Below are 21,547 nucleotides of genomic sequence, written 5' to 3' on the forward strand. Positions count from 1 at the left end.
TCACATGGCCTGACGGAGCTGGACCCTAACACTATGTTTACTTATCGCTATGTGCTCAGGCACCAGTCTTCTAGGAGACCTGAAGATGCAAAGACAGAAGGAAGTCAGGACAGACTGCACAGGTAGTGGCGTGGGGTCAGAGAGTGAGAGCAGGAAAACTGAACAGGAGAAAAACCAGTATGAGCAGACACCATGGTTAGATGAGAGAGAAATAAAGGGTAGAAAGAGGATGGGAAAAGTTGGAAGAAATAAGAAAAGTCTAATGCTAAACAGGGAAAGGAGAAGGAAAAAGGAACTGAATGCTGAAATAAGGCTGCTCTGTACAACGAAAGGAAGGCCCCATGCATTGAATTAATAAGAAGAATATCCGGAAAAGCAGCCAAACCAAAGCAAGTTCAGAAGAACAACAATGGCAGCTGCAATGCCATCTCATGTGTTTAGAAGAAATGAAATCACCAGGTATCCAGAGTGCCCCTCCGCAGGTGGTAAGAGACTCAGTCCTTCCAGCTCACTCACTGTTGAGGCAACTCTGCTTCTACTTTAACAAACGCGAGTCATTTTTCTAGTTTTTAACTTTTACAAATATCCAATTCTGATGATTTCTTTTGTGGAAAGTATTTAATAAGCAGTACGTTTAGCACGCTTAGCAACATCAGCTTTATTTCTAAAGCAGGATGTAAACAGTACAGTAGCCAACAGACCATTTTGGTTGTGGACTGGTAGGGAACAGCTGCACCAAATTCTAATGCCAGATATAGATAGAACTGATCAAAAAATATTATTCTTCAAAATGAAACAATAGAAAAAACCCAGAACTTTACATAAATTCTACACTACACTACAGCTCCTAAAGGGCCTTGTGCAGTCACCTACTTAAGTACACAGACACGTAGAAAAACCCTAAAAAACCTCCTACTATATGCTTGACTTCAAAAGGGATCTGCAGAGTCAAAAAAGTCCCTGACCAGCTTGGTAGGAAAGGATCCCGTGCCCACTGACACCTCAAATAGCTCTAAAAGGTTTTGTAGAAGGATGCCAAGCCATGGTCAGATAAGTTTCTGTAAGGCCATTTTAATGGATGCATTTCTCCATCACTCTTGGCTGAGTCCTTCCAGCAGACACTGCTACAGACTACGTGAAGATCTTCATCCTGAAGTCCACAACAGTGGTACGGTGGTCTCATCACTCCTCTTCTGATACCTTCTACTTCTCTCACATGCTGGTCGCTTGTTGTGGAGGCACCCCAGGCGTTGGTTGGCGGGGCAAAGTGTACATGGCCCCAAGGAACTGGTCAGCAATGCGGCCAGCTTCTCTCAGTCCGCTCAGCAAAGCGCCATGAACAGTTGCAGGGTAGTTGCGAATTGTATGTTCTCCCGCAAAGAACAGGCGAGGAATCGGCTGGGCGAAACAGAGAATAGTGTTAAGGTTTGTTCACATTTATCCAGATTCTGCAGCAAACAGATACTTTAAAAAGAATAGTCCAAGTCCTCTAATCCTACTCCAGTCTCCACCAACATGAAGGCAATGCACAGAAGACTGTCTACGTTAGAAATAATTCAACCTATCCTACAAATTACCAAGGAAGTCTCTCATCTAACAGGAAATTTCATGTTTGCAAAGACTGTAAATGTAAGGAAATATTTTCCAATTATTTGCCAATATTCTTACTTTGATATGAAGACAATAAAACTCTACTTGAAAAACAGCCCCTTCAGACCCAGATACACAGGGGAGAGTAGTGTCCCCGGCTGTACACTGAAAAAGCATTTGAATATTGTCTCTACAACTCCACAGCTGAACTGTTACACATGCTTAAGTAGAACAATGTTTTCTGGTCCTGAGACACGGACTCCAGCAGAGCAAGCAAATAAAAACTTTAGCAAGTCATGTAAATTAGCAGTTTCTCTTTAAACTGAGACCTAAACCAACTATCACAATGTCATAAAAAGTAGGAGAAAACCAAACTTTCCTATGATGTACTGTGCAGAGAATCACTTTATCAATAGCTCTATTTATTAATGACTTGCATCACTAGAAAAATAACATAATTAAAGCCAAAGGCAGACATCCTTCTCTGCCAGTGCTTTAAAAACTTCATCCTCACCAAGTGAACTGCGGATGACTTATGTTTTATTGTTTCTGCTCCCAGTCTGGGAGAGACCTTCTGATTCCTGTTCCTCTCACTCTGGCCTTCACTCTCTTTCAGATCACTACAGCTCACTTAAACATGATGATGGACAACATAAATATAGAGTGTCAAAAACTACGTGTATAATATTATAACTCTGTTCAGACATTACCAAATTGACTTTTGGAATAAACCAATTCTTTTTCTAGTAACCAAATTACACCAAATCTGGGAAGGCAGAAATGATGGATGGAAAACTGAATTATTTTACAGGTTCTAGTCATCCATCAGAAGATGCAATTTATCTATACTTGTGTTTAGACATGTATGCAAAAAAAATGAGAAAAATCATCCTGTTCTGAGGTTTTTCTAAAATGAACGGAGACATCTCTCACCTGTGGAGCACCTGGAATGGCTGGTCCTGGAGTAATCGGCTGAGCCATCAAATCATAGTCATTCCCAGAAGATCCAGCTGCTACATAGGAGTACGATCCCCGTGCCCACGGGTCAGCACGCCAGCGTGACACCACAGTCTCTTTAGGCTGAGACAAGACAGAAACTTCAGTTGTGATGCAGTGCAAGTTCTACAGATAGTGCAAAATACTAAAGATGAAAATTGCAAGAATAAAAGACACAAAGTCCTCAGGCTACGTTAACGGTGGAATTCCAAATTTAAATTCTGTGATGGCGCACACTAAGGTAAATAACTTGTCTTTGGTGGCAATACCTTAATTCTTTCTTTAAGTAAGAATTAAATTACTTAATTACTTTTTCTTTAAGTAATTTTTCTTTTTTTCCTTAATTACTCTTTCTTTAAGTAAGAATTAAAGAATTCTTAATTCTTTAAATTAACTCCTCCCCAAGCCCCTGAGCCACCAAACACTGGTGCAGGCACCAAAGAGCTCAACCCTGCAGCCAAGCGACAGAGAACCACGGTGTGTTCCAAAATGCAGAGCAGGTACCTGTACTGACCTGGGGCACTGCGCTGCTGCCAAAGATGCCTTTGAGGATGGCAAGGCACCGTCCAACAATGACATCGTCACTGATATTCTCCATGATCCCTGCTGCTTCTCCTGCTACCAAGGCCAACAAAATTGGTGCTGGGGTGGGGAAGGAGAGAGAAACAATTGTATAAGTGAAATCAAATATTTAACGTTTTAACCAGACAAGTTGGACTTGAATAAGGAATGGCTCTGCAGCTAAGGCATGAAGTTAAAAACTCAAACCTCAAAGCAGCCTTAAGTCTTCCACAGTCATGTCAAACTGCCAAAAATAAAATGAATTGATATACACTATGGTATTGTTTAGAATTATCAAGAGAACTGATGTATAAAATATCAAATCCACATATTTAGTAATTACAGAATGCATAAAAGAGGAAAGGTTTTCTTTAGTGCAGACATCACTTGTTTGATACAGGAGTTTCCACTGGAATCATCTGTGCTACATTTAATGGACCTCAATGCCTTCCAAAGGATCTAATTTAGGTACAATTAACATCAGCAGAGCAGTTAAGCCATCTGTGCAAGTACTTCACCAGGTTGGAAAGGACCCACTGGATCATCATGTCCAACCATTTCTAACAATCTCTAAACCATGTCCCACAGCACCTCATCCACCCGTCCCCTAAACACCTCCAGGGAAGGTGACTCGACCCCCTCCCTGGGCAGCTGTTCCAGCACCCAATGACCCTTTCTGTGAAAAATTTTTTCCTGATGTCCAGCCTGAACCTCCCCTGGCGGAGCTTGAGGCCATTCCCCCTTGTCCTGCCCCTGTCACTTGGGAGAAGAGCCCAGCTCCCTCCTCTTCACAACCTCCTTTCAGGTAGTTGTAGAGAGCAATAAAGTCTCCCCTCAGCCTCCTCCAGGCTAAACAACCCCAGCTCTCTCAGCCGCTCCTCGTAAGACTTGTTCTCCAGCCCCTCACCAGCTTCGTTGCTCTTCTCTGGACACGCTCCAGAGCCTCAACATCCTTCTTGTGGTGAGGGGTCCAGGACTCAACACAGGATTCAAGGTGTGGTCTCACCAGTGCCGAGTACAGAGGGAGAATAACCTCCCTGGCCCTGCTGGTCACGCCGTTTCTGATCCAAGCCAAGATGCCTTTGGCCTTCTTGGCCACCTGGGCACACTGCTGGCTCATGTTCAGTCGCTGTCAACCATTACCCCCAGCTCCTTCTCCTCCGGGCAGCTCTCCAGCCACTCTTCCCCCAGTCTGTAGCACTGCACAGGGTTGTTGTGCCCCAAGGGCAGGACCCGGCATTTGGCCTTGTTGAACCTCATCCCATTGGTCTCGGCCCAGCAGTCCAGCCTGTTCAGATCCCTTTGCAGAGCCTCCCTACCCTCCAGCAGATCCACACTTCCTCCCAGCTTAGTGTCATCCGCAAACTTGCTGAGGGTGCACTCAATGCTTTCATCCAGGTCATTGATAGAGACATTGAACAGGGCTGCACCCAGCACCGAGCCCTGAGGAACCCCACTTGTGACCGACCTCCAGCTGGAGTGAACTCCATTGACCACCACTCTCTGGGCCATCCAACCAGTTTTCAACCCAGGAGAGCGTGCGCCTGTCCAGGCCAGAGGCTGACAGTTTCTGAAGCAGAATGCTGTGAGAAACTGTGTCAAAGGCTTTACTGAAGTCCAAGAAGACTCCATCCACAGCCTTTGATGACTTCACAAAGATGCAAGACAATAATGTAGCCTATAAAATGCAAGCTGTAAGTAGACAGGTAGCACTGCAACTTAACAGACGTAGCCTGGAATTCAGCATTAGGGAACTCATACTCATCTGTGTTCTACCCTGATTTACTACAGAATTTCTTGCAAGTCGCTGGTGCTCCCTGCTTCCATTTGACAAATACTGTCTTCTTATATCCATACGTGAACACTAACAGCATCTTAAAAAGTGCTCTTTTCTAGATCTGAAACTACACAAAGAAGACATGCATCACAACTACCTTTGTACAGGTTCCAGAACAGGAAAAGTTCTCCTCTGCTTGCGGTAGTGCTACCAACATGACCAAACAAATTGACGCTTGGATCCCAGAAGACACGATCAAAACACAACACAACCTGGAAACAAAAAGAATCAAAGAATTAGGAAGAGGACCCAGAAAAAATAAAAATAAAGACAATTACACTCATTGATGTTTATCACTGGAAAGGTCGAGGACCTCGAATATATACTGCATATCTGTAATACATGAAGGAATACACCTATATTGCCTTCCATAATAAACTACGTCAGTTACTATGCTCTCATAGTTAACAAATTTGCTGGTTAAGCAGCTACAGCAGCCACACTGAGTCAATCTACTTCTGAAATCTAACTATTTAAAAATAGTGTGGACAATTAAGCAGAGGTCTTTACAGTTCCTCAGAAAAATTTCATCATCACAATCCAGCAAAACAGCAGTGGAAATAACATTTTTGCTCTGTTCAATCATTCGTACCCCATACACATTTAGGTTTCTACCTGCCGTAGCCCCTGCTCGGCTGCAGTTTGCTCAGCGACCACCTCACCTTGTTAAGGTTGCCAAAGCCCATCCGCTGCACCGCAGATGTTTTCCACTCAGGAAGAGGCGGCACAAACTGCACTGCTGGAGGCTGTTGCTTTAACACACCCAAGGGAAGAGTACACAGCACAGCATCACATTTGTAAATGAAAGTCTGGCTGGTAGATCGGGTATTTACAGCTATCACTTCACAGCCTGGAAAGGGGAAAGAAAATCATGTAATAGGCCAGAAGGCAAAACCATTGGATTAAAAATTAAAGAACTTACCAAAAAACCTTACCCAAATCAGAAAATATTTTGTTCATGGATACAGCTTTACAGTAACAACTACTTAACTGGCAGGCAAGTGAATGTTACTGGCCACAGGGCTCAACTCCAGAAAATCTAATTTACACAGCACCTAAAAATGGCCACGGTAAAGGTTCATCCAGGCCAGTAAATGATATTTAAATATATGCATAAATAAATAGCAAGCAGAGAGCGAGTCTCTTATTAAGTTACTCTCCTAACTGATAGTTTCCCAAGCCCAACATTTTGAAGATCAACAAAAAGATATATTTCTTCCACCTGTTTGAGTCCATATGACATTCATTTCTACCTCTAATACCAGCCCCTGTGGCACCAAGCCTTAAGCAGTCCAAGACCTCTTACTTCAAATGCTTCAATAAATGAAATAAAGAAATGGCAGAAAAAATGTGGACTTCTGAATTGGTAAATACAACTGATATAACTGAAAAGGATGGCAGCAAACCAGCCACAGAAATAAGCAAAAAACATTCAAGACCAATAACTCTCTAACTTCTTACTACTCATCCAACTGAAATCTATAATGGGAGTAGTTTTATGAAAACAGTCTTCACACATCTGCTTCCAGAAGCACTGAAATCTCATCTCCAGGATCACACTCCTCTAGAATGGTTTTCTAGGGGAGGAGGTTTCATTTACCTGATGCTGTATAGCGAACCTGTCGAACTGCAGTGTTTAACTTGATATCCAACCCTTCTGCCAAGGCTACTGGCACACAGGAATATCCATTCCTCACAGTCAAGTGACTGCCTGTGAACTCAAAGTCGTCATCCTAAAGTGGAGATGCATAAAAAGCATCTATTGAACAACAAAATCACATAATCCAAGAGAAAATATTCAGCAACTCTACACAACAGCACAATTCTTTCAAAAACTTTTTTCAAAGAGTGCATCAAATCAATTTGAAAGTCTTCCGTTTTCTGTCAGGAAACCTTCTGCACAGGAACCTTCAGCAGATCTTATTAGTGTTTGGGCAGCAGGAAAAATCTGCCTGGAATTTCATCAGCAAATAAGAAGGCAAGAGCTCATTATTTGCATAAAAGCATACAGCACTGAAGCGTTTAGAAACTGTGAACACAGAGAAGTTTCCATGAGAATAAAATAAACACAGCTTAAGCTTGTAGTGTGTTACTGGATGAATATGTTAATTCAGTACCTGGTCCCAGTGCTTCAGGGAGAGCGTAGACAGGGGCGTAGCGTTAGCAAATTCCAGGTTTGCAAAGTGCCAGTCGAGTATTTGCCTGTCTCTTGATGACAGATAAACATCACTACAAAAAAGCCAAACATAACACAAATACATTTAGTTTGCTTCACCATCTTTTTTGTCTGAGTCCCTCAACAGAGAAATAAAAATTAAAAAAGATCAGAAACAGATGCCGATTCAAACATTCAGAGCATTTATATTTAGAAGCCGAATATAAAACCCCAGCAAATACACACTTTCAAAGTAGAGTTCATGTAAAATATTGTAAGTGAAGCTATAAACTTAACTTTAGAAATAAGAAGTTAAATAATGGCTGAAGTAGCATGTACAAAGCCAACAACTAGACAACAAACCAGTATAATCACGCAGAGCACAAAGTAAGACTGCCAAAATCAGCAAGATTGGTAACACTGTTAGTATTGAAGGGGACTGCAAATTCCAAAGGCTTCCTGAGGTCAGACACTGGGATACTGAAATGCCTCTGAGCTAAGAGCCACTATTTTGGTCCAAATCCCCGGTAGACCTCATCTTCCTCCTCTTTAAAGATGAAGGAGCTCACACTTCATGTTTATACCTTCCTAACCCCTTTATAAAAAGCATTGCGAAACGCAACAAAAAATAATAAAATATCCGCTTTCCTGAGTACTGATTTTTACAGTTTTATCTTTACCTCGGTGGATTGGCTTCAAGTTCCTGTAACTTCTCTTCCAGCTTTCCTTGTGTTTCTGCCAATTCATCATACTCCTAGTAAGATTAAAAGCTAACATTAAAATCGGGGTACATGTAAAAGGACTTAATGACATCAGACAGCGTCACACTTGACCTAACCTCAAGAGAAATCAGAGGAAGATTAATGATTTTAGTAGAATCTAAATTAAATTCTTTATTTTTATCTGTGGTTTCAATACAGGATGGGGGATGATGTGATTGGGAGCAGCCTTGGAGAGAAGGACTTGGGGGTCCTGGTTGACAAGAAGCTCGACATGATCCAGCAATGTGCGCTCGCAGCCCAGAAGGCCAACCGTATCCTGGGCTGCATCCAAAGCAGTGTGGGCAGTACGTCGAGGGAGTGATCCTGCTCCTCTATTCCTCTCTTGTGAGACATGGAGTATTGTGTCCAGTTCTGGAATCCTCAACATAAGGAGGATATGGAACTGTTGGAACGGGTCCAGAGGAGGGCTCCAAAGATGATCCAAGGGCTGAAGCACCTCCCATACGAGAACAGGCTGAGAGAGTTGGTGTTGTTCAGCCTGGAGAAGAAAAGGCTTCGAGGAGACCTTAGAGTAGCTTCCAGCACCTGAAGGGGGTTACAGGAAAGCTATGGAGGGACTTTTATAAAGGCGTGGAGTGACAGGACGAGGTAGAATGGCTTTACATCGGAGAGGGGCAGATTTAAACTAGGCATAAAGAGGAAATTCTTCACAATGAGAGTGGTGAGGCCCTGGCCCAGGTTGTCCAGGGAAGCTGTGGCTGCCCCATCCCTGGAGGTTTTCAAGGCCAGATTGGATGGGGCCTTGAGCAGCCTGATCCAGTGGGAGGTGTCCCTGCCCATAGCAAGGGGCTTGGAATTAGATGATCTTGAAGGTTCCTTCCAACTCAAACCATTTTATGATTCTTTAAACATTTAGCTCCGCATGTTTTGCCCCTTTGCTGTCCAAATATCCAGTAGGCCAAGCCTAAACTGCAGAAAAGATTTGTATGCTCACATTTCAGGAATTTAATCACTCCAACCTGAAGAACATGAAGGTTCATTATAGTCCTGGTATTTTAAGCATTCCGATGGAACTGGAGCTTTTTCATATTGAACAAAATGTTATTTCTATTCTTCTTTCTCTCAAGATTATAGCTAATATCAAACAAAGATTTCCAAAGCAGCAGCACAAAAAAAGGCAAAGACATGATCTCATTCAAGCTGCTTTCAGAGTCTTTCTTTTTTTTTTTTAATTAAGAACACATAAGTAGAACTAGGTATAAAGGCAGCAATCATTGTCCTTCAAGGCAGAATAATTTGGAGTGTCCAGTAATACCGACAAGGGCACAAAGTTGTTAACTGGTGACAAAACAGAAGAGCTGTGACTTACGTATACACAAACAAATTGAGCTTCCAAATATAAGGTAGGGATCTGCTGTTGAAGAAGTAGCTGAAAAATTATCCTTGGTTCTATCTGATCTGGGTTAGCAAGGTTTCTTCTACCATTCTAGAAAGAACAGTTTTGAAGAGTTTTCCTTTTTAAGGCGTATTTCTACATTGGATATAAACCAGGAGGGCACTAACTCCTCTGCTTGTCAGGATCAAGCTCAGTAAATGATAATCTCTGGATAGAAAGAACCTTTTATTCAGCAAACTGGTTTTTTTTTAATCTTTCAGAAAGAGCATTTATCTTCAAATACAGATTTCCAGACTATTGTGAGACCCACTGACCTGAAATTTAGCCTTCAAAATATTAAATCTGTCTGAGATGAGCCAGCACAGACTCATACCTAAAACTGAGCTTTCAATATCTTCACGCCCATCATGAGCCACAGGTACCTAAAGGTAACCCATAGTTACCATCAATCACACTCTCTTGAGAGTGTTGGAGCGGAATGAGAGACGTGGGAACATTTATATTTGACTGACTTTATCTGGTTTCTGAAGTCCCCAGAAGCACCGATTTCAGTGCTCCACATGTCACCCTTTACCTTACAAAGTGCAGTCAGATCTCTGTGTTTGCTTTTCACAAGGAACTCTGCGGTGATATCCCGAGGTGGCTTCACTTCTGATGCTTCCTTATACTGCTGGTGAAGTTCTTTAATCTTCTCTTTTAAATTCACCATCTTTTTCAGGTGGAGTAGGAAAAGGGAGAAAATGAGGAAAAAAAAAAGATGAGGGAAGGTAGATTTCTTGCAAGCTACTGTGTAAGATGGATCTTCATCTCAAACTATGTCATTAGACCAATGAGATTTCCTGGGTTGGGCAGAAGTTATTTACATGCAACTGTACCTTGAAGAAACAACAATATCGATTTCTTACAAAATACAATGCAAATAACTTAGGATGAGAGCTGTCCTCAGACACTGTTTATTTGAGAAACTTCCATGGAGAAATAAAGATGTCATCTACCACAACCAAAAATGTTGTAAGTAGGCCTAAACACACTGTTTCTGCACTACAAATAGGATTTGTGGTAAAGAAAGCGAACATTTTAAAATAACCCACCAAAACCCCAGTCATTACCAACATCTCTAAAGGAAGCTATGACCACACACTTTATTATGCCTGTGTTCTCCTTATTTTTGCCCATTTTTGTGTTTTACAGTCTTCTGCCTAATTGCTTATGTGCTTCTCCTCAGAAATGGAGATTCCTGTCTCAGAACAGTGCTTCTTAAATGTCTTAAATGAAAAGATACATTTCATAACAGCACTAATGGCAACTTCACAATATTTCTCCGTGTAAGTTTTTGTACATTTTGCTACTTTCTGAGGAACACAATGCTCTCCTCTTGTTCTACATGGCATTATCTGACCTTGTTAAGAAGATCTTTCAATTCCTCCTGCGTTTTCACAATTTTTTTCCAGTGTTCAATCTGCTCATCCTTCACGTGCTTCTCCTGCAATCTGGAAAATATGAATAATGAGAGTCAGTTTAGCACAAACCCCTCGTATTATTGAGAAGACTCACTATCACAATGTAATTAGTATAACCCAATAAACGCGTGTCACGGCATACTTTAGTAAATACTTGTATTGGCAATTAGAAAATTAACACAAGCTCCTGTAAATAAGGGATATTTGCCTAGCTAAAACGTGAGTCTGAAGATAACCAGTATTATTTAAAGGCATATCACAAATGCCATTAGCTTTAAAATAGCATAAGTGGGCTGTACACACATCAATTCATACCAAGTCAATGCTGACCCTACGAGCACCACAACTGTTCCAGAAAGCTTTTGGAAAATCCTCCCCAAAATAGGAAAGTATGAAGACAGAAGTCACTTACTGTATGACAACCTCCAGAGCCTGACCAAGGGACACAGGCTTATTATTGAGAACATTAAAATCCAGTTGATGACTGAGATAGGAGGTGGCTTCCAGCAGACGATTAAATTCTTGCTCCACCATTTCATCTTTCTCTTTTGGAACCTAGGAGTCAAAAGAACAAAACTTGTTTCTTAATAACCTATTCATAAATAAACAAAAAAAATAGAGGTCACCACAGCTCAAACCCCCAGAGACACTCAACTGGTACAGCAAAAATGTTTAAAGAAACCAGAGGAGTAATCGGTGCGAGTGTCTCCTTTTTCCTTGGTTACTACTGAAATTTTGCTGTCACTCAAGGTTATTAGGTCTCAAAAATTAAAGATTTCATTTATGACACTACTATAATCTATATTATACCCACTTCTTATGTCTTAAGATCACGCACTTTTAAAACATGGTAAGAGTTTGGAGATTGTCAGCTCCAGAGTTGGAATATTATACACAACAGCACAACAGGAGACAGATTAGAAAAGGACTACAGGACATGTATGAAGATTATTTTTCAACTGTATATCAGGATATTTCAAATGTCTATATTTATTTCCAGTCTTGCAGAATCTACAATTTTAAGAGGTAGATGCATGCTTACATTTATATTCCTTCATGTAAAAACTGAAAATCTGTCCCAAAGACTTCTATCACCTTTCCCGATCAATACTGCTCCCCTGCAGAATTACACACTGAAACTTCCTCCTTAGCCAGGTCTGTACTTCAGGTTCCTCTACGCAATCCTCTCTAGTAGTTGCTGCTGGGCACATTTGATAATATTTTAACTCATTATATGCACCTATTATAGTCAAAGAATTGTACCTATTAAAAAAGATTTGGAGGTTATACAAAGTAGAAGGTGTATTTCACAATAAGACTATTTTCCTGTATGTGCTAGAAAGCTTCAACAAGGCCACTGTGCAGAGCAGAGGTGAAAGAAAAGCTTCAAATGGCAGCTCCCGAACAAACTTTTTGTCACATCCCAGTGGTCCACCTACCACTGACTTCACTTTTGCATTCTTGCTCCACACCTGAACATAAGGTTCTGCTTTAGCATTGTGGGTACATACTACCGTGCTTTGTAATTTTTTTAATCATAAAAAAAGAAGAGCTGGAAAGCAAAAGGCGTGATCTAAATGACTTGGTACTTCCATAGACTCAATCCATGGATACGCAATTCTGCCTCTGAAGAGACAACCTGGGAATGAACAGGATGCTGCTGCAGCTTCTGGCTCAAGTATGAGCCTTGTCTCCGTGGGCCTGAACTCGGTACACGTCCTCAGTAGAAGATTCCGTAGAAAAGAGAAGACCTTCTACTACCAAGCACTGCCTTAAGACTGAAGCAGAGGGCTCCCAGAGCCACAGGGCAGCCTACACAGAACAAACAGATTTCCAAGATCTTTTCTGGATGAAGAGGTATAGGACAGTTTGCCTGAAGGTTGAAAAATTAAAATTAGAGCCCCAGTTTCAAGAAATTGATGGCAATCACTTCTATCATTTAAGATTCATCTTCTGAGTTCCAGCTAAAGCAACTATCATTACACCAAAGTCCTCTGTGATGAACGATGACACATTGCCCAAGCAAGCAGAGATGGCATTAGGAAAGCCAGAAGGCAGTGAGAGCTGAAACTGAGATGCTGGACACAAGAGGGCAAGAAGAAGAGCTCTCTACATACACAGTAGCACAGAAGTAAGGATAATGCAGACAGCAGACCTGCTGCTGAACTTGATGGTGATGGATAAAGCAAAGGCTAAAGCACTAGATTCCTCCTTGCCTCAGACTTTACGGTAAAGTCTGCTCTCAGGCCTCCCAGATCTCTTCTCCTCTCACAGCTCAACATGCTGTGGGAACGGGCTGATAGAAACCTTACAAAATTCAAAGATAAAGTCTTGAAACTGTGTTGGAACATCCCCATGGATCAGGACAGTCTGAGGACTGACTGCTGGGAGTCAGCTCAGAAGGAAAGAATGGGAGGATCCTGGAGGACAAAAAACAGAAGATGGCATTACAAAACACACACTTCCCAGCAATGTGAAGTTTGGATGAAGAAAGGGAAGAGAAACGACATTTTGATATTCACATTGCCTACCTTTTCACAGCCAACATCAATGCCTCATTCAGAACCTTGGGCGGATGTGCAGGCAGCAGAACTTTGCATAAACTATTCACAACTCCTAAATCGGTCAATTTTTTTGGAGGAAACCAACGCACCATAAAACAACAGATTTGAAACTTGCTATCATCAAAAGCCCATTCTACATGCAGAGAATTTTATTCCATCATCGCTCTTCATAAAGTCTTTCTTAATTAGGTAACACCATAGCCAAAGGAGCAGTAGGAACCATTTTTGTGCTGAACGGTTCCTCCCTACCCCAGTGCTTGCAGCCCAATCCTAAGTCTCCTACGATGAACAGCATTTGAATGCAGTACTGGAAATGCTACAGAGGAATATCCACTCCCACTGGCTTCTTCTCTAATGGCCTATCTGGTGAGCAGGAGAAATTCCTGGACCACAGGAGCTGCAAATGCCTGTGAGGCTGAGCCGGATACGAGAGATTGAGTCCCAGAGTGCTGCGAACAGAACAGAGCGGGCTACAGGAGGGATAGCTCCGTGGGTCAAGCTGCAGGTATCACAATGCTTACTGAGATAGTAAAAGCATGGTCTAAAGGCCAAAGTAGCTGAACTCTATGTTCTATTGAGTGGTGTTAACAGAGGGAGTCTCTTCAAAATGCACAGGGACACATTGGCCTCGCTGCGAGAGACAATATCATCACGTGGGCTGGGAGAGGGGAAACACAGCAGTGTGTGAGGCGAGTGTGGTACGTGCGGGACTAGCTTCCCAACGTGAAAGTAGACTGACTGCTCAAACTGTCTACAACGCCTGGGCAGCTTTTCTCAGCTTCATTGTACCACCCTGTTTACTCGTGTACATGAAGAGTACCAGTACCTGAAAGGGGCCTACAAGAAAGCTGGATAGGGTCTATTCATAAAGGCTTGTAGTCATAGGACGAGGGGGAAGGGGTATAAACTGGAGAGGGGCAGATTTAGGCTTGATATAAGGAAGAAAGTCTTCACCATGAGAGTGGTGAGGCACTGGAACAGGTTGCCCCAGGAAGTTGTGGCTGGAGGTGTTCAAGGCCAGGTTGGATGGGGCCTTGGGCAGCCCGATCTAGTAGGATGTCCCTGCCCATGACAGGGGATTGGAACTGGATGATCTTTAAGGTTCCTTCCAACCCAAACTATTCTATGATTCTGATTCTAAGAGCTGCAGGTGCCAGTTTATAACAGGCTTGTGTCAAGGATCACCTTTTAGGCCTCTGGCAAGAAGCCTAGGGTCCTCATCTGTCTCCTTTCAGCAGTTACTCTTTGTACCATGTTTTAAGACTCAGGAGGTACGAACACTTCCAGTCAATACATGTGAGATTGAGCACTACCCTAGGATCTATCATTCCTATCTCTAACAGCACTCCTTAACACTACAGTAGAAAGAAAGCTAATTCAGTTTGTGGATCCTAGCTCTAGAATATTATTGGTGAACTGTGACGTGCATTCAGCCAGGCGGCACTGCTGAGTCAAATCTTTAAAGAGCAACAGGTACGCAGAACAGCCAGAACGAGCTTATTTCAGGGAAAAGGAGTAGCAGCAACAAGGACCAAAGGTCAAGCGTAGCAGAGCAGGCAATTGATTCAAAGAGAAGCAAAAGAGACTACTATGGAAAATCAGTAATGAATTTGGGAAGAACAAACAGGAACTCAGCTTCCAAGAAACCTCTGAAATTTGAAGTTAAGAAATCACATGGAAAGAAGAGGTTTTAGAAGAATGGGTGCAGAAATGTCAGGACATTACTACACTGCTCAAAACTGAACACAAATTGTCATTACTCCCTCCCCCTTGAAGCTTTCTCCTGCTAGACCACAGCCTGGTAACAAATAAACCTGAAAGATCGTTCCTTTTTAAAAGGTTCATGAAAACAGTATCAGACTCACAGCTTGTCCGTTTGCTTCATAAAGTGGGCATTTTTGTTTGATCTTAGCCAACTCCATATTCACTTGTTTGCTGACCACAGCCATGGGATTTCCTCCTGGAAAACATTTTCTATAGTTAACAGAATATCCCTGCAGAGACTGTCTGTAATTAAATAAGAATTCCACAGTTAAAGCTATTTCAGAGACTAAACATGTCAACCCCTGCCCAAAATTCACTCCATTGAAGTAGTAAAACATTGCCAAAGTTCTGCTCTTCACAGTAATTCTTGCAACAAGGTTGTGAAAAAAAAAAAACCCTGCCCACCAACACTTACAGGCCAGCAGGTAAAATAAGCTGATTGCGAAAGCAGAGTCCTAGGGTGGCAGCAACCTTAGCACGACAGAGTTTAGAGCTATCAGCATTTCTTCAAAACGTTGGCATGCAGAGTGTTTGGAAAACTGAGGAAAACCACCACATCTGCACACCAACTTCGGGAGCTTCTGAAAGTGGGGCAACACGGAGATAGAACCCAAAGAATTCACTCCCTAAAAACTTAATGAAGCTTCAACAAGTGACACCACTGAATACAACCAGTAAAGATGAACCAGGTATGCCAACTGCATCTGGAAGATGCAAAACTAAACTGATTATTACACAATAGAAGACTCCACATGGAAACAGGAGAAAGGCAGAAAGCATAAGCTTTAAGCATCCCAAAACACTAAAGATGAAAGCCTCTCTGCAAGTACAGTAGAAGAAAGGAAAAGAATGAACACAAATGGGAAATAACACAAAGGACAGGCAGCACGGGCTTCTCCATAAAATTAATTCTGGGTAAGTTTTTCAGATCCACCTTCTCACTGTTCTCTGATTCTACAATCCAATCAAACCCAGAGCCTTAGTTCAAAGCAGAGGAGCAAGTTCAGCCACTCTGACACCTTCCCATTTTTAGATGGGTGGCTGAACAACAGAAGGAAGTTTTGAAGTAGGTCTAAATAAATCCATGTTTCAAATTCAACAACCTACTAAGAATTTTAGTTCTTCAACAGTTTACTAACAAAACCAAGACAGTCTTCCACCTTCGTGAACCACAGCTCAATCCCTTCAGTAGCCTTCCCTCCTCATATCTCTTCCAGAGACAGAAATATGAAGACTATCCTTCAAACCACCTCCTCCTCTACAGCATTCTTTCCTTCCTTATAGCATCTGCTGCTCACTTAAGGCAACGGGCAGATTCTTTTGGAAAGGAAATTCCCAGGATGAATTAAATATAAAAATATTACGGGTTTTCACTAGCCAACCTGAGATCTGTTTTACCAGGACTGTGCAACTTTAATACTCCTTGTCTGGAGACAGTTTCTGTATACAATAACAAAGAGTAACCTTAAGACAGACATGAAGTTCTGGCAGTCTGGGAAACTCGGTTAGGTTTTACTATCTGTTTGACAATATTTTATCCTTTCATTGCACTGTGGAACAGTATTCCACACCATACACCCGCCCGTCTTTGCAGAGCAGCCAGTACCAGTAACTGATATCAGCATTAAATAGGAAGAAAAAGGGCATGTTTGCCATTATTTTTACAACTATTTTTTAAATCACTTAGAGAAAGGACTTCTTGGGTTTAACTCCTGACTTTAAGAAGGGCTTTATCTTTAGAATGGCCATGCTCTCCATTCCCTGTCCCCACCGGTCTTCCCACGTAAACAAACACATTCCACCTTCTTAGGGCCTCTACCATCTTACAGCTCTGCTATTTCTTTGCTCTTATTTACTTTGCTCTTAACTACCCAACTAATCCCCTCACTAAATTCCTACATCTCCATGTTAAATTTCAGCTCACTAAATTCCCACATCTCCATGTTTAATTTCAGCTCGTACTTAGGTGATCCAAAGGAACAACTAGTAGGGTTACCAAGAAATTCCATTCCCGGCCCAGGGCTCAGAGGCCACTGGCAGCTGAGCAAAGTGCCTTCAGAAAGACTTGCTCAGCAAGTGCAGCGAGCCCAGTGCAGATACCACCTTAAGGGAACAGACACACAAATAGGCAGCATGCCAAGCAAACAGCAAAGAATTCCACTGAGCACAAGGGAACTGTAAAAGTATGGATCTACAACAAGCACCTGGATGACTTCAGAGACCAATGACAAGTGATAGCACCAACAAAAAACTCAGCTTCAGCGCAGGCTGCATCGGTTCTTAAGATTCACTGATGTGAAATGGTAACTTGCCAGGGAGGGTGAACTCAAAACACTTAACAGTTAAAAATATCCAATTATTTTGGCTATTAAAGGAAAGAGCATTTGGTTTCAGAGTTGTAATATCCTGTCCCACAATCTTCCTCCCTTCTCCTTATTTCAAAAAACTCACCAAGTCCGGTCACCACCATCGCTCCCAGATCAGCAACATAGTTCCCTTTGCGAAAGGTGGCAACTCTTCCTCCAACACGGTCCTTGTAAAAGCACAATATATTAAAACTCTGGTAGCATTTAGAAATGCATTTCACTTAAACATCAGCACTGAAACTTCTACAGAATGTGGTATAAGTATTCTCTTATTTGGAGGTTCAATAAGTAGAATGTACTCCTCTCCAAGAACCTCTACAAATCAAGACCTGATCTAAATTAATTAGCCTAATGTGTCTAACCTAGTTTGGACAGATTTCCCTGTATCCCCAGCGGGATCCACTGTGACTCTAAAACCATCTCTTCATTGTCCACGGACAGATTAAGTTACATACTAAATTTTCTCCTCCCATTTCCCATCAGAAAATCCAATACCTATATGGGAAATGATTCAGCTGTACTTGAGAAAACTATACTTCAGGGTTTCAGCTGTTATTCTCTCCTTTGCTCTGGTGGTATGGAACCTGGGAAGCACAGAGCCAGCAGCTCCTGCTCCCTAGCAACAAACACAGGGTCTAGCAAAATAAAGAGCCTGAAACATTAATAAAAAACTTAAGCAGATTATTTTGATTTGTGCTAGAGAAGTGTCAGAAGCAAACACACTGATAAAATGAAGTCTGGAAGCAAAACATAAGATAAATTCCAAACCAATTGGTCAATGGATTTATTTATTTAACACAGCTATCAATCTGTTATGAATTGGTTAGATTATATGGAAAAGAACTTCAACTTAAAAAAAAAAAAGAAAGATTCCACTTAGGGCTGGATACCTTGTTGGAAGAACAATCAGCTAAGCTCCTGCACCACTAAATGTAGCTCTATCAACTTTATAGCCTGTTTTAAGCACACAGCAATAAACAAGGAAAGAATTAATCTCAACTTAAAAGGTGCAAGAAAAAACGTCCTGCCTGATACTGTATGGCAAACCCAAAGAACCGTTCTATTTAATGGGCAAGTTCTTGAAATACAGACTGGCATTCTGCAGTTCACTGAAAAATCAGTTCCTCATCAAGAAAGGAAGAGGATTCCAGCCTGTTCCTGGTGTCAGGATATGATTCCAGCACCTGACTAAGCAGTCCACCCTAAGAAAGCATGGGCCAGCTGCCAGTGAGGGGACACACACTTGTTTCCTAGGGAGATGGGTTTAGCATTCAGCAATGCATCCCGGCTGCCTGCAAACAAGCTCACCCACCCTAGGCATGCTGCTGGCATGTTTCACCTTTAGCCAGTACGGAATGTGGTTACTGATGAAATTTCCATATAGAAGTAGAATGGCTCAGAAATTCATACCCTGGCTTCCAGAACTGTGACATCCATCCCAAAACTCTGCAACTGTCGGGCTGCTGCCAGCCCGGAGACTCCAGAACCAATAATGATCACCTTGCCAGTCTTCTTGGCTAAAGAAAGGGAAAAACAAGCTACAGACCTTATGTGCGAATTACTGCATTGTACACGGTCATGGTAAAGTCTCATTTAAGAGGGACCAAGAACAAAAAGAAGCTTCCTTCTCATCAGCAGATCTGACTGAACAAACTCTTTAACAATACAAATAGCTGCAAAGGTAAATGGGAAGTAATTACGTATGTAATGTGGTAACAGCAAAACATTTTACAATTTTCCTTAATGAGACAGGTACAAGAAAAATACATCAGTGGTACATCTGTGACAAGAGAGAAAAGATGAAAAATCCGCTGATGGACAATCGTTCGAAGAATTTGGTTCTTATTAATTATGGTGGGACAAAGCGCCACAATTGTATTTCTTCCTGCCCCAGAAGACTAAAACCCAGAAAGGACAAAGCCAGCAGCTCTAAAATTCAAGCATCACATAAACATATAACAGATGTAAGCACAGTACTGGGTTTGTCTTCGTTATTCACATGAAGAACAAGGAAAACTCCACTAACAGTGACAGCCACCATATTACGTACAGACGTACGTAACAAACATTGTCCCTTTCAAAGTGATTTACTCAAATACACACCTTCCCCATGCCAAAATAAAACCCATGGACACCTACAGCCAGATGGCTTTTCCAGACGTTTTTTTATTTTCTCAGCATCACAATCCTAAAAGAAGGACTCAAAAATTTGGCCTAAGGACTCACAAAACAATAAAACAGAACTCCACATTAAAACAATTTTCAAGTTTCTTACTTGGAAAGGGCTTCACACGTTTGTAGATACCGAAGTTGATCAGCCCATGCCGCTCCAGATAGCTGTGCACTCTGTGAACAAGCACCGTATCGCCTAGAGAATTGCAATGTTTCACAATTATTCACCACGTTCAGCATCACATATGTACTGAAAACATTCACAAGCAAATGTGTCACAGCAGCAACCCAACAAGGTAACCCTGAGCACAGCCTTTCTGCATCCCTGTCGCCCCACTGGAGAATCCCACTCTGAAAGAAGGCAGATGTTAAGAGTGTTCCGGAAAGCACAAGCTGGTTTTGATGCTATCAGGCAGCTTTGAAAACTGCCTGAAAAGCTGCCCAAGATATTTAATGCTTTTACTTATTTTGTGTGGAATACTACCTTGTCTGAAATCAACTGCAGATATCAGGAGATCTGCACACAGAACTGGAACACAATTTGCCAGTACTAAACCAACCTTTCCTGGAGCAGGGAATTCTCATTTTCATTTTTATAAAAACCATCACTGACTATTTTGCACTACTTGACAGTGCATCTGCATTCATTTGGGCCTTTTTTTTTTTTTCTTAAATTACTCTTTGTGTCTCCTTTCCACCGTTTTTCAGTTTAATAGGGACCGTTTATGCGAAGGGCAAATGCCCTATGCTTGCAAGCAATATCTCCTCACTCTTCTGCCTTCTTTCATCACAGCCACTCAGTCCACGTCTAATACAACTTTTTAATGCCTCCCAGAAATCTTTACGATTAAGAAAATCCCAGAGCTGCAAACCACCACTGAAGCTGTAGCAAACCTTAAAAGCTGTCTGTGAATTCACTTGCAGGTAGCTTCTGTAACAACACATCTTTTACCAGCTTTTTTGCATTCGGCCAGGGATGTATTTCTTTACGAGACAAACTCGAACAAACGAGGAACATGAGCACACTGCAATAACCCTTTCTGTGTATGAATGTTCATGGAGCTCCACTAACAAAAGGACCCATCGGAAGCCCCTTCTTGATTCTAAGCAGCTTTTCCCCAACCAAAACTGAAAAAGAACAGCAACGATATGTAGAGGATGGTTTTGGCAGTCAAAGACTTAACTTACTATTATAAGGTGCTTCTAGTTGTTGGATAGTTGCCTCAAATGTCAACTGAATCTTTGGGTTATCCAGCCAGAGCTGCAGCTGTATTTAAACAAACAGTAAGACAGATTACATTAAGCAATAGAAAACAGGTGTTTTCCATGTGCCTGTTGTTACATAATATTGTTAAGAGATTAAACCCTTTAATGAGTTAAACTTTGGCAGTGCTATCCCGGCTGCACTGAACGTCACTTGCCGGTGCTCTCTAAGGTGCAATACAGAACATTTTAACATCCTACACCACTTCAAACACGTGGAAATGCATCAAGTTTGCAAATCCTCTTCACATGCACAAGAAAACACATGCTGAAAGAACACAGGCTACAAAATGGAAACGCCAGAATAGTTGTATGTACAGCTTTTCTTTCACCTGCCCAGCCAGTGCAGTGTGCAGCACCAGACAGGAACTGACTTCTCAGCATCAAATTTTACATTATTTTTCTAAAAGCTACAACAGTGCTTGTCATCTTAGGAAGTTTATTTCTCTCAGATCTTTAAGCACCTAGCCCATCTTTACTAACCTAAGACACTGTCACGGACTACACCGGCTACACGTACACAAGAAAGAACATTTAGAGGACAGCTGCAGTCCTCTAAAGCAGGAGGAGCTGCCTGTGAAATATCAATTGTGTCACTTCATTGCAGGAAAAAAAAAAGCACAGAACAACAGAATCCCAGCTGTTTTCCCAACAGAACACCTACCTCATGGCATGGATGGCAATAATTAATAAAGAATATT

The 21,547-nt window shown here is 41.8% G+C and overlaps 1 protein-coding gene across 2 annotated transcripts in view; it reads right to left on the reverse strand.

Annotated features, from left to right (window-relative positions):
• Positions 1 to 638: 638 nt before the first annotated feature.
• KDM1A (lysine demethylase 1A) overlaps positions 639 to 21,547 on the reverse strand; it is a 34,108-nt gene continuing 13,199 nt past the window's right edge. For both annotated transcript variants that reach the window (XM_054086479.1, XM_054086478.1), the window contains 16 exons: positions 20,772 to 20,850; positions 19,687 to 19,779; positions 18,822 to 18,928; positions 17,497 to 17,578; positions 15,147 to 15,241; positions 11,130 to 11,272; positions 10,657 to 10,747; positions 9,832 to 9,966; positions 7,820 to 7,893; positions 7,102 to 7,213; positions 6,585 to 6,717; positions 5,647 to 5,834; positions 5,082 to 5,196; positions 3,101 to 3,228; positions 2,524 to 2,670; positions 639 to 1,398 (listed from right to left, as the gene is read on the reverse strand). In XM_054086479.1, the coding sequence (XP_053942454.1) occupies positions 1,213 to 1,398; positions 2,524 to 2,670; positions 3,101 to 3,228; positions 5,082 to 5,196; positions 5,647 to 5,834; positions 6,585 to 6,717; positions 7,102 to 7,213; positions 7,820 to 7,893; positions 9,832 to 9,966; positions 10,657 to 10,747; positions 11,130 to 11,272; positions 15,147 to 15,241; positions 17,497 to 17,578; positions 18,822 to 18,928; positions 19,687 to 19,779; positions 20,772 to 20,850 (1,908 nt within the window). In that variant the 3' untranslated portion in view covers positions 639 to 1,212. The remainder of the gene's footprint in view (positions 1,399 to 2,523; positions 2,671 to 3,100; positions 3,229 to 5,081; positions 5,197 to 5,646; positions 5,835 to 6,584; positions 6,718 to 7,101; positions 7,214 to 7,819; positions 7,894 to 9,831; positions 9,967 to 10,656; positions 10,748 to 11,129; positions 11,273 to 15,146; positions 15,242 to 17,496; positions 17,579 to 18,821; positions 18,929 to 19,686; positions 19,780 to 20,771; positions 20,851 to 21,547) is intronic.

The sequence above is a fragment of the Cuculus canorus genome, chromosome 22 (assembly GCF_017976375.1).
Source record: "Cuculus canorus isolate bCucCan1 chromosome 22, bCucCan1.pri, whole genome shotgun sequence".
Taxonomy (NCBI): Eukaryota; Metazoa; Chordata; class Aves; order Cuculiformes; family Cuculidae; genus Cuculus; species Cuculus canorus.